The following is a 12,545-nucleotide window of genomic DNA, read 5'->3' as shown; positions in this document are numbered from 1 at the left end:
CCCAGGATTTTTACTGGGGACTGATCACAAAGGCATCTTCTGCCTGACATGTACTCAAATTCCATTTTCCCAAAAGGAAAGTAGATGTTCAGTATGACCCATATTGTTTTTATAGACAGTTTAGGCGCAGTGAGCCACTTAAGCTTATCAGGTAGTAAGAACCCTGCTGAAATCAAATCCTCAGATACCAAGTGAAGGCCAGCATTGTAAATAGGCCTTTCAAGGGATAGCAGTCAGGCTTGCCCTGTTAAGTCTTTTCTGTACTTCGATCAAAATACAAATGTCAAATTTCCCTCTATGAGGGTTATACCATTAGAACTCATACCTCTGTTAACAGTCCCTTGTAAAAAACATCACTTCACTCTCACTGGCTGAGAATCAGCTTGTTGAGGCTTTACAGGAAAAAGTCAAGGTTCAGAGAGAGAGTGTGCTGCCTTTTTTTGGTTACTTATGTCAAGGTAATTAATGGAAGCTTTTCTCTCTTAATTTTTATTTGCTGATAGGCATAGGGACAATAATTCTTAGAGTTAAAATTCTTTTGAGTAAAATAACCTATCTTTTCTTCGCAGCTTCCAGCAATACTTTCCTCCAAATATCCAGAAGATGACCCAGACTACTGTGTGTGGGTCCCACCTGAAGGTAGATTGTTTTCTATTACTTTTCTTCTCTTTTAAGACTTACATATTTATATTTCTGAATAGGTAATGTATGTTTAAGTTTCAAAATAAAGTTTTATAAGAGTATATGGTAAGATGGAGCGCCTAGGTAGCATTTCTTCTCTTCTAAGACTTACATATTTATATTTCTGAATAGGTAATGTATGTTTAAGGTTCAAAATAAAGTTTTATAAGAGTATATGGTAAGATGGAGTGCCTAGGTAGCACAGTTCGTTGTGTCCACCTCTTGGTTTTCAGTTCAGGTTATATCAGCGTCGTGAAATCAAGCCCCATGTAGGGCTCCTTGCTCAGTGCAGAGTCTGCTTGGTATTCTTTTTCCCTGTGCCTCTGCCTCCCATTCACTCTCTCGTATTCTCTCTCTCTCTCTCTCCCTGTCCCTGTCCCTCTCTCTTTTCTCCCTCTCTGCCTCTCTCCCTCTCACCCTGTTCCCCTCTCCCTCTCTCTCTCTGTCCTTCCCTCTCTCTCTCTCTCTCTCTCTCTCTCAAATAAGTAGGGGCACCTGGGCGGCTCAGTTGGTTAAGGATCTAACTTTGGCTCAGGTTATGATATTAGGGTCCTGGGATCGAGCCCCACGTCTGGCTCCCTGCTCAGGGGGGAGTCTGCTTTTCCTTCTTCCTCAGCCCCTTCCCCTGGTCATGCTCTCTTTCTCTCTTTCTCTCTCAAATAAATAAATATTCTTTTAAAAAAATCTTAAAAGAGTATGTAGTGGGAAAATTCTTCCTTCTAGGGAAACAGAGTAAAAGATCTAAAAAGACATAGCTACTAAATATAATTTGTGGATTCTGCTTACATCCTTATTTGAACAAACAACCATTTAAAAAATTATATACCAGTCAGATAATTTTGAATACTAGCCAGATATATGATGATACTAGAAAATTATTAATTGTTTTAAAGTGTAGGTAATGTTATGTTTTTTAGGAAAAGTCCTTATCTTCTAGGACTAAGTACAGAAATGTTTACAGATGGAATGGTATTTGGTATTGCCTTAAGATAATCCTGTAGAGGTAGAGGATGAGGGAGCATGGAGGGGGTAATAGATAAAGTAGGACTTGCCACATATTGATAATTGTTTTAGCTGGGTGATGAATGGAGGTTCATTACAATTTTTTCTTTACTTCTGCATGTCTTTCACATTTTCTTTACAGTTAAAAAAACAACAACTGCTAGCTTTGCCTCAGCTACTCAGTGTTTTCCTCTAAACCCAGCCAAATATCACTTTCTTATGAGTTCTTATATATGTCACATAAATTGCTTATGTGAGCAATAAAATACATAATATTTCACCATTGTTCTTACACAAATAGAAGCATATTCTATACTTTGCTGTCTTGCACTTAACACTATATGGAGATCCTTCCATAGCTATTTATAGATTCCTTCTTTCCCTCTCTCCCTGTCCTTCCTTCCCTAGTCCGTCCCTTCCTTCCTTCCTTCCGTCTTTCCTTCCTTTCTTCCATAGTTCTTTTTTATGGTATAGATAATACCATTACTTATTTATTCAGTTCCCTCAATGAATATTTCCTGTGTTTCCAGTTTTGCCATTACAAACAACTCTGCATGGAGGGACCGGGGTTAAGACATTATAAATTTCATTCTATAGAGAGTGTACAGCTTATGTTCAAGATCTGTTTGAGAACAGACCCTGATTTTTCAGAACACAGTTCAGGCACACTTTTAAGGCAGTATATGAGATGCTTGCTCTCCATATGGTTATCATAGGTTGCTTTTTTTATGGATCAGGTTTCTAATATACTAGTAGTTAATAGAAATTTTGTTACAAGAAATGTTTGCTTTTTATTGGCTAATAAATGTAAGGATAGAAGTGAAAAGAGGACTATGTCTTGAAGTCATATGCAAAAAGGCAGAGTTCTAGAATAGAAGAAACTGTTTTACTTTTTAGCCCACTAATGTCTGGGTATCTTTTCCCTCCTGACTTTGGGAAAGTGAATGTGTTTCTTTCTTTCTTTATACTCTGATCTAGGCCAAAGTGGAGATGGCAGGACCCATCTGAATGACAAGTATGGCTATTGACTGCTTCAGAATCCTAGAGGAAGATCTTGTGGACCATGTGACATAGGATATTTAGGGTACTATATCAAGTTGAATATCCAGAGAAGGAGTTCAGGTGATCTTTGGTAAAATCTGGTGACTGGCCTTTTCTTCCACTCTTGGCTCTCTAAATTTATCTACTCATCTGATGCCCTTGAATTTGGCATTTATGTTTAGAAGTGTTTGTGTATGTATGTAAAAACCATATATTTGAGAATTGGTAAAGTGAAAGACATAACTCTATTAAAAGAGAAGGAGAAGATGTCTCACGTTTGGGTAAGGCCACAGTGTCTTTCATTAAGTTTTAGGGACTGTGCTTCACTTGAGGAATAGGGTGCTTCTGGCAGTTAGACCCTAGGCTTCACTGATACAGTTTCCTCAAAGAAGTGTTGAAATATGAGGTCATGCCATAGTGTGACCCTGGGTGCCCCAGTCATTCCTGGAACTAAAAGTAGATACAGAGTGGGAGCGTCCTACTCCCTCCTACTATCATCCTCCTGCCAGGTTTGAGAACAGACCCTGATTTATCAGGACACAGTTAGGACCATAGTACCATCTTGTGCACGCAGGCACTAGTCTTGATACAAACTCAGTTCTTTGCATGTCCTGTACTCTGACCAATCAGATTAGTCACTCCTTCTCCCGTGGGAAGGTGCAAATAAGGTCATAGAATGAAAAGTTGGGTGTGTTCTACCCAGCGTGAGGCTTCTCACCTCTATGGAGAGGAGAATAAAAGTTCTTCCTCTCTGGAAACACAAAGAAATGCGAGAAAATATCAACACCACCCCCCCCCCCCCCCGCACCCTCTTCCCCCTCAAAGGTTAATGAAGGCCTCACTTCCACAGGGAATGAATGAAAGCCTAAGAGTGGCAGCAAGGTGGAGAGTTTGTAGATTAGGCTGGAGGCAGATCCAGTGAGCAGGCAGGAGAAACTCTGTGGCCCAGCAAGAAAGTGGATGAGGGTGATGTTTTCTGTCTTTTATATGGCATATATAAAATGTGGCATTTATTTTCTCCATTATATGGCATGCATGAAATAGGCAGGGAGCAGTAATGAGAAACTTCAGTTACCCTGACAGATATAGGAGGTCTGGTCTACTGAAAGTGATGCCTTTCATTTCTCAATGAACAATACCAATATTGTATTATGAGAAACTATTATAATTTTGGACTTCATTTAGACCAACAGGGAAGAACTTGATATAAGAACTGACAGGAATTTGTGGGCAGAGTGACCATGCCGTCTTAGATTGAAACTATAAGCAAAGGTCCCAGCCATGTTACTGGTCCTCAGAGGTGGAACTCTTCATTCAAACAAAATCGTGTGTGGGATCCTTAGGCTTGAACAGATAAAAACATATCTGTTCTAGTTTAAGTGTGGCCTTGGAGATGGGATCTATAGATTCTATATAGATACATACCCACAGGCATCCTCTCCCTCTCCCCTCACGATGTTCCTAAGGAATCCTAGGGGCTCACAGAACATCATCTATTTAGGAAGGCAGATTTCTAAGTGTTCTGGAGACCGCAAAAGTGAATAGGTTTCTGTATGCCAAAATACACTCGATCTTAGCCAAAAGGACGAGAAGCGATCCATATGCCAAAATAAAACATAAATATGTTACTTGTACAGTGAACATCAGTGGTCAGTTGAATTTGGTTGAAAAGATGTGCTCATGAATCTTTACTCCTTTTACTAAATAGGAGACTTTGGGGACATCACTTAAGTCCCCTGAGCCTCAATTCTGTCATGTGTGAAGCAGGGACAGTAATGCTTCCTGTTCTTTGAACCTTGGATTTGTTCTAAGGGTCAAATCAGATGATGTAGAGGGATGTGCAATACAGGGCTTTGAAGGTACTAGTAGTTGTCACTCATTACAAACAGGAGACAAATCCGGACCTGTGGGCCTGGCTCCTCATCTGAGGCAAGAGACTGGATAAAATTAGTGATTCTCAACTGTGGCTGCGTATTAGAATCACTTAGGGAAATTTGTTAAGTCTTTCATTTTAATACTTGGATCCCACTTTAAATCTGTTTTTTGTTTTTTTAAGATTTTATTCATTTGTTTGAGACAGACAGAGATAGTGCCTGAAATAGTACAATCAGGGAGGAGAGGGAGAAGCAGGCTCCCTGGTGAGCAGGGAGCCCAATGTGGGGCTGGATTCCAGGACTCTGGGATCATGACCTGAACTAAAGGCAGATGCTTTACTGACTGAGACACCCAGGTGACCCCTCAAATCAGTTTAATCAGAATCTTTGATGTGATCTCTTTTAAAAAGCACTCCAGCGGGCAGCCCCGGTAGCCCAGCGGCTTGGTGCTGCCTTCAGCCCAGGGCGTGATCCTGGGGACCCGGGATCGAGTTCCGCGTCAGGCTCCCTGAGTGGAGCCTGCTTCTCCCTCCTCCCTCTGCCTATGTCTCTGCCTGTCTGTCTGTGTCTCTCATGAATAAATAAATAAAATCTTAAAAAAAAAAATAAAAAGCACTCCAGGTGATTTTAATGTGCAGCCTAAACTCTACAGCATGGTCAGCAAACCTTTTCTGTTAATGACTACTTTAGGCTTTGCAAACATGCAGTCCCTGTTACAACCACCCAGCCTTGCTATTGGAGGGCAAATGGCCTAAGCAGTACACAAATGGATGAGTATGGCTGTGTTCCAATAAATATTTATAAAACAGGTTGGAGTCCTGATTTGGCTTGCAGGTATCATTGGCTAACCCCTGCTCTAGGCTAATTCATCTTCAAGGACCCATCAGGCTCATGGTGTTTACAAGGACTTTAAGAAGTAATGTGTGCCTCCGTTCACAGATACTTGAAAAGTTTCTGTTCAAAAGGCTAATTATCCCCTCCTAAACTGGGACGTTGCAATTTTATGATCACCAGAAATCAAGGTAATCCCGTCTCCTTTTTAGTAATTACAAAAAATACTGTAACAGCAAGAACATAATATGTTAACTAAATGCAAGGTGTCCCTGGTCAGCTGTCCTGGTCTCCCCAGGACATCTTCTCTAGATTTAAAGAGCAGTGGGAAGCCATTTGGATGTTAGTGATGGTGAAATTATCAGATTTGGGTTTTTAAGAGAACACTCAAAGTTACAGTGTGGAGGGAAGAGGACAAGAGGATGCAGGAAGACAGGTTAGAAGTCTGCTACAGGGGCACTTGGTTGTGGGCTTAGTGGTTGTGCATCTGCCTTTGGCTCAGGTCGGGGTCCTGGAATCGAGTCCTGCATCAGGCTCCCTGGGGGGAACCTGCTTCTCCCTCTGCCTATGTCTTTGCTTCTCTCTATGTCTCTCATGAATCAATAAAATTAAAAAAAAAAAAAAGTCTGCTACAGAAGTCCAGGTGAGAGATTGTAGCAGCTTGCACTAAGTAAAGATCAAATGCAAAGAGGTACATGGGTCCTAGCAATATCTTGAAAAGTGGAATAGCTGAGACTGAGTGATGGATTGGTGGGAGGAGGGGGTGGAGTTAGAGGAGAGTAAAAGTTCAGTTTTGGACAAGTTGAGCTTGATGTCCCATTGAGACATCTAAGGAAATATGTTGGGAAAGCAGTGGATACAGAAGTCTGGATCTCAAGGGAGAAGGCTGGACAACAACTTCTACCAGGTGAGCCTAAGAATCAGGAGGGGTTTAAAGACCAGTAGGCAGGCAACGAGTTTACAGCACAGCCCAGTTTTGGATAGCTGATTGCCCTTTTTTTTTTTTTTTTTGGTATTGGGAGCACTTTTTCTTGGTATGGAAACTCATTTATCGGAGGTAAAAGGTAAAGTGTCAACAGTAAGCAGCGTGCTGGAGAGAAAAAGTCAGAGGTATATATTTAACATTAAGGCAAATCTCTTTGCTTTAGGAAATTTCTAAGGAGTTTGCAGTGCCTGGTACATTCAGATGTTTGTTGAGTGCCTGCCTTAAATATTTTTCCTGGAATTGCCCCAATCTAGGATAGGAATTATGAAGCCTCACTGTCTCCTTGTAGCCCAACCTTTACCAGTTTACCACTTTGTTGAAACTGGATGGAGTTAGCTCTTTTGGGAAATATGACACAATTCCCAGCAAACTTGAGGCTCTTAGCTACTGCCTGGGCATCTGTTGCTTTACCATTGAAATTCTGCCACCTTCCAGATAGGATGTGACAAGTAGCCAGCAGCTGTGGCCAGCTTCCTGAGAGTGGGGAACCAGAGGGAAGGAGCCCTGCCAGCCCAGCCCTGCTGTAGTCAAAAGCAGAAATTCAAGCCCCTGGGCGGGCAGCTGCCTTCCTATATAGGGTCTAATCCAACCCTGTTTGGGCCCAACCAGGTTCAACAGACTACTGGGAAATGACATATAATACTCTCCCTGACCTTTGGGAAGTGGGTCACAGCATTAAACTGACCTGATCTCTTCTGTGACAGGGTGCTCTTTGATCCTGAGATTCCTTGCTTGTTGTGGGCATTGAGAACAATTTTTAAGATTTCTTCTCTGGTCTCACAGCAGACTTTACTCTGTTTTGTTTGGTCTTAGAGGTTTGGCACAACCTTAGTCCAGGGTGAGACTGAGGCTTCCATTCCATGGGAGACCAGAAGTTTCCCTTCCCACAGTAAGACCTGGCATTGATGAGGTGGGTTGGAGGGGACAACATGGGAAGGGACAGTTGTTCCCCCCCAAAGGTAGCTCCATTCTCTTCATCTTCCAAGTCAGTTTTAACTATTTCTGCATGTAAAGGTTTTAAGATTCATTTTTTCACTTGCCCACTGCCCTGACCCAAGCTTCACAGAGGTCCTTTCTTCTTGTTCCTGCCTCATCACACTCTTCTCCACACACCCGAGTTATCCTAAAATGCATCCCTGAGTAGAATTCTGTGCTCTGATATCTCAAAGGTTGGGCCCCTGTTTGGCTAAGTCGATTAAGTGTCTGCCTTCGGCTCAGGTCATGATCCTGGGGTCCTGGGATCGAATCCTACATCCTGCTCAGCAGGAAATCTGCTTCTCCCTCTACTCCCCACTGCTCCTGCTCTCTTTCTCTCTCTCTCTCTCTCAAAAAAAATCAGAAAGAAAGAAAGAAAGAAAGAAAGAAAGAAAGAAAGAAAGAAAGAAAGAAAGAAAAAGAAAGAGAAAAGGGAAAAGAAAGAAAGAAAGAAAGAAAGAAAGAAAGAAAGAAAAAAGAAAAGAAAAGAAAGAAAGCTCAAAGGTTCTTCAGTCTCCAAAGGGTGAGGTCTAAATTCATTTGAGACTTTAAAATACTGGATTGTAGGGTCTTGTACTTTCTGATGATCATACACCCCATATTACCCTTGTCCCTTCCTTTCAGCCACTTGACCAGGTGTACCTGATGCTCTAGTAATTGATTATTTCCCCAAACACTTTTAGCTTTTACTTCTTCCTATATTTTCTATCAAGCCCTGCTGTATATGGCCTTAAGCTTCAGTTTCCTGGTCTATCAAATTGGGAAAATAATGCCTCATAGTTTACGGAGATTAAATAACAGATGTTTATAAAACTCTTAGCTGTCTTGATGCATAATCAACTCCTTCCAAATGTAGCTATTATTAGTATCACTGTGGTCTTCCTTGCTCATATCTGCTCATGCCTGTTATTTTTTTTAAGTCCAGCTTGAGTCTCAGTACCTTCAGAAAACTATGATCCCCATGGTCGTCATGAATCTCTCCTTTCCCACCAGCCTTGTAGCATTTTGTTTTTTACTTCTATAATGGCCCTTACTCCTTTGGCCTGATCTCCATTAATTATATATATGCTTGGGTTATTTACATTTGTAAGCTTTATGAGTTTTTGAGGACAGGAATGATAAATCTTATACCCACTCTCACCCCTTGGCACCTATCAGTTCACAAAATAGGGACTCAATTTATGGTTGTTTTAAATGAGTGGGTGTTGGAAGTTCTGGTCCTGGCCCTTTCTACTCTACTCTGGGTCTTCCAGGCAGAGAAGGGATACCTCAGAGCTGCCTTCATTTCCAAGATCTTGCTCCAGACAAACTGGACAATCCAGGAATTGACCATTTTAGTAGTCAGTTAATGGAGAGGGCCTGGATTCCTGTCCTACTTGGGGCAAAACCAGGCAGAACTACCCCTTCCCGTCAAAGAGCTCTGAATTCCGGCAGCTGGCTTTAATTTGGGCTTTAAGTCCTCTGCTGGGCCTGGAATATCTTGATCTTGAGGATTGGCTCTGATTTCCTCAGGCTGTCACGCACATCCCTTCGAAAGTTAATGCCGCAGTGTCAGAAAATGACCACAAGAGGGCAGTAGAGACCCATTACTATGCCATCAAGTTACGTGCTGGGCTAGAAGCAAGAAGAAAATGTTTCAAAGCAGAAAAAGGAGTACAAACCAAAGAAAAAAATAAAAATTCTAAAAGAGTTAGTCAGCAAGCTGGCTTGGGTCACCAGTGTCTTCCTGGGCCCAAGATCCGAGAGCAGCAAGTTAGTCACGGATGCTGGTAAGACCAAATGGTACTCCTCAAATCTCTTCCCAAACTTGTTGCTGGTCCGTCATTTCACCTTGAGAAAGTCATTCTCCAGTGGTAATGCAAATATTCTATGGAGGAGTTTGGGCATTGCCTGTTTAGTTCTTAACACACTGTATTACAGCTTTATGGTTTTTTACAGAGGATTTTTCACTCCATTTCCCTCCATCCTTATTGAGATATAATTGACAAAAATTGTATATAATTGAGGTGAACAACTTGATGTTTTCATATATTATGCCCATTTTTAAAATCTGAATCTCTTGTCAGTCTTAAAAGGTAACAAGAAGAGATGTTATCATCTCTGTTTAAGGAAATTGAGACTCAGAAACATGAGGTGACTTGCCCAAAGGCATGCCAAGTTCATGGTGGAACCAAGTCTAGAGTTTCTCTGATCCCAGATCCTTTGCTCAGTCTTTATAGTTTTCAGTTGTTTATGTTTGTAAATTCTGAGTTTTTAAGAGCAAGGACTATATCTGATTCATCTTTATGTCTTTGAATGGTGTCCCCTTTAATTTTTAGGACTGTGATTAGGTGTGTTGTATAAGGTCCTGCCCCTTAGGAGTTGGATTCCATGATTTCAGTTTTATCCTCCATGATTCAGTAACTTTGTGATTTTGAGGCACAGCCATTTCAACAAGGGCAGCCACTTGGCTGCCAGTCTGTGAAGATCTATCCTTAGTAATGCAGAGTTGATGTAGGACAGTTGGACAGTTTCTCAAAGAGTGCATTGGCATCCCTGGTGTTATGAGAATTGACTTTAAGATATGAGAATGAAAATGTTTAATTTTAGTAGCTACACATATAAATATATACACATATTACCTATGCATAGATACAGATGCACATACATTGTTGCTTAGAATAAAGTCAATTTTTAAAGTGAATTTATTTAAAGAAGAGTGTTAAATAAGTAATAGTATGGTGGTATACAGTAGTCAAAAAGCAGGGATCCCTGGGTGGCGCAGCGGTTTAGCGCCTGCCTTTGGCCCAGGGCGCGATCCTGGAGACCCGGGATCGAATCCCACGTCGGGCTCCCGGTGCATGGAACCTGCTTCTCCCTCTGCCTGTGTCTCTGCCTCTCTCTCTCTCTCTCTCTCTCTCTCTGTGACTATCATAAATAAATAAAAATTAAAAAAAAAAAAGCATGAAGCAGGTGTATCAATGACTCAAATTCAAGGAAATGTTGTGAGGTCAGAAGATGTAACTAGAGTCACACAATTCAAGTCTGGCTCTGTGACCCTCAAACCACATAACCCTGATTAAGTTGCTGACCTTGAATGAGCTTCAGTTTTCTCATCTGCAAAGGTGGAAAAGAATTCTAGCCCTCTTTAACTCAAATGAGACATAATGAGAGCACATTGAAGCCTGAGAAACCCCTGTACAAATGTTCAGTGGTGCTAATATCTCAATTCCCTGTCTTACTGAGGTTTATCTAGGATCTTTTCTCTCTCTCTCTCTCTCTCTTTTTTTTTTTTAAGATTTTATTTATTTTTTCTTGAGAGAGGCAGAGACATAGAGGGAGAAACGGGCTCCCCACAGGGAGCCTGATGCAGGACACCTTCCTAGGACACCGGGATCATGACCTGAGCCAAAGGCAGACGCTCAACCACTGAGCCACCCAGGTTCCCCTCTCTTTTTTTTTTAAGATTTATTTATCTATCTATCTATCTATCTATCTATCTATCTATTTATTTATTTATGATAGAGAGAGAGAGAGAGAGGCAGGCTTCATGCCGGGAGTCCGATGCGGGACTTGATCCCGGGACTCCAGGATCGCGCCCTGGGCCAAAGGCAGGCGCTAAACCACTGAGCCACCCAGGGATCCCCTCACTCTTTTTAAAAAAGATTTATTTTTTATTTGAGAGAGAGTGTATGAGTGTGTGAGTAGGTAGAGGGGCAGAAGGAAAAAATCGCAAGCAGACTCTCCACTGAGTGCGGAGCCCAACCACTCAGGCTCAATCCCACGACCCCTAGATCATGACCTGAACCAGAATTAAGAGTCAGATGCTGAACTGACTGAGCCACCCTGGTGCCCCCGGACCTTCTCTTTACTGCTGCAGAGGATGCCTCCTAATTAGCATCCATTTCCCAGGATCCCAAGGACTGAGTTCAATTCAGTTAGTTGTCCACACCTAGGCTGCCATTCTAAAGATCAGGAGGAGGGAGAGGCTGGAGAAGCCTGGAATCAGGGCAGGAACAAGCCCCAACACATGTCACTGTTTGCTTTGTCATCCTGATTCAATGACCTCATACAAGGAAGGGAGGGAGCAGAAGGAGCTGTTCTCTTCCAGATACCTAAGGAGGCTTCTGACATCTACTGTTTTCCTTGGCATGAAAGGAGCAGGCGCTGGGCTGTGATTTTTAAGGTCTGAGCTAATCTTGGAAATGAAGGAGAACAGCACCTCCCACAGCTGGCCAGACTCTGCTTGTTGGGGAGCTGCCTGGAGTAAAAGGGCAGAAGAAGAATGACCCCAGGGGCCAGGAACGATCATCATCCTCACACACTCATGCATTCCGTGAACACTTTCTGAGTACCTACTATGTACCAGGCTTTTTGGGGAAATGAAGCAGCCATGTGTACCAAAGGGCTGCATAGGACCTTAGGGTCACATTGTTACCACTAGAATTCCTTTTGTCATCCTTAACCAATCCCCTCTCCACCCTAGACTTAATTAAGGTTTAAATAAATTAAGTTGTCACCAAAAACTGCATTTATTAATTATTTACTTCTAAGTTTTTGGTAATTATTTATGTAACTGCAAATAAGTAAATGCGTTTGATCAACACAAGATAATAACTAGCATTACTACACCGAGTAAGTATCCAGTCAGACAAAAGCAGTCAGCATTTTAGCTATCTTGTTTATCCTGGTTGAGCTTTTTAAAATTTGGAAAGTGGCTGGCCGACTACCTGAGGAGTACGTTTTAGAAGTGGCAACATAACCACGGGGTTTTGAAAGAGAAGCAGGAGTTCAGCAGAGATAAAGAGGGTGCTGCCAGAAGAGGGGCCAAACAGCCCCACACTGCTGGTGTACCTTCTCTGCCCCTGGGCCAATGGAGTGGATCAGGCTATGGCATGAACTCAGTGGGTGGAAGTGGGTTTGGGAATGGAGCTAATGAGGGTAGAGATGAGAATTGAAAATTTTATGGTCAAATGTTCTGTCTTTCCACATCATGGTTCTAGAGAAACTGAGGCAGGAAATCCCACTGGAGTCTCTTTGGTTCTCAAGGGCAGAAGGGAAAAAGACAGCAAAGAACAAGCCAAAACTCTGCCCCAGAGCTGGCCTGAAACCTGTCTCCCACCCTGGCTGCCCCACCCCTTTGCTCCAATAGCAGACCATTTTTCTGTGATTTTTTG

The 12,545-nt window shown here is 42.2% G+C and overlaps 1 protein-coding gene across 2 annotated transcripts in view; it reads left to right on the top strand.

Annotated features, from left to right (window-relative positions):
• Positions 1-12,283, top strand: part of LOC121491384 (solute carrier family 4 member 1 adaptor protein) — a 35,935-nt gene extending 23,652 nt beyond the window's left edge. The window contains exons 13-14 of one of the 2 annotated variants that reach the window (XM_041756238.1): positions 570-639; positions 11,527-12,283. In XM_041756238.1, coding sequence (XP_041612172.1) covers positions 570-639; positions 11,527-11,546 — 90 coding nt within the window. In that variant the 3' untranslated portion in view covers positions 11,547-12,283. Of the gene's footprint in view, positions 1-569; positions 640-2,661; positions 2,999-11,526 lie in introns of those variants that run through there. The other variant, XM_041756237.1, reaches the window with a different exon arrangement.
• Positions 12,284-12,545: the final 262 nt, after the last annotated feature.

Source organism: Vulpes lagopus, chromosome 5, assembly GCF_018345385.1.
Source record: "Vulpes lagopus strain Blue_001 chromosome 5, ASM1834538v1, whole genome shotgun sequence".
Lineage (NCBI taxonomy): Eukaryota > Metazoa > Chordata > Mammalia > Carnivora > Canidae > Vulpes > Vulpes lagopus.
The sequence above is the reverse complement of the archived record's forward strand: the minus strand, read 5'-3'. Positions and strand labels throughout refer to the sequence as shown.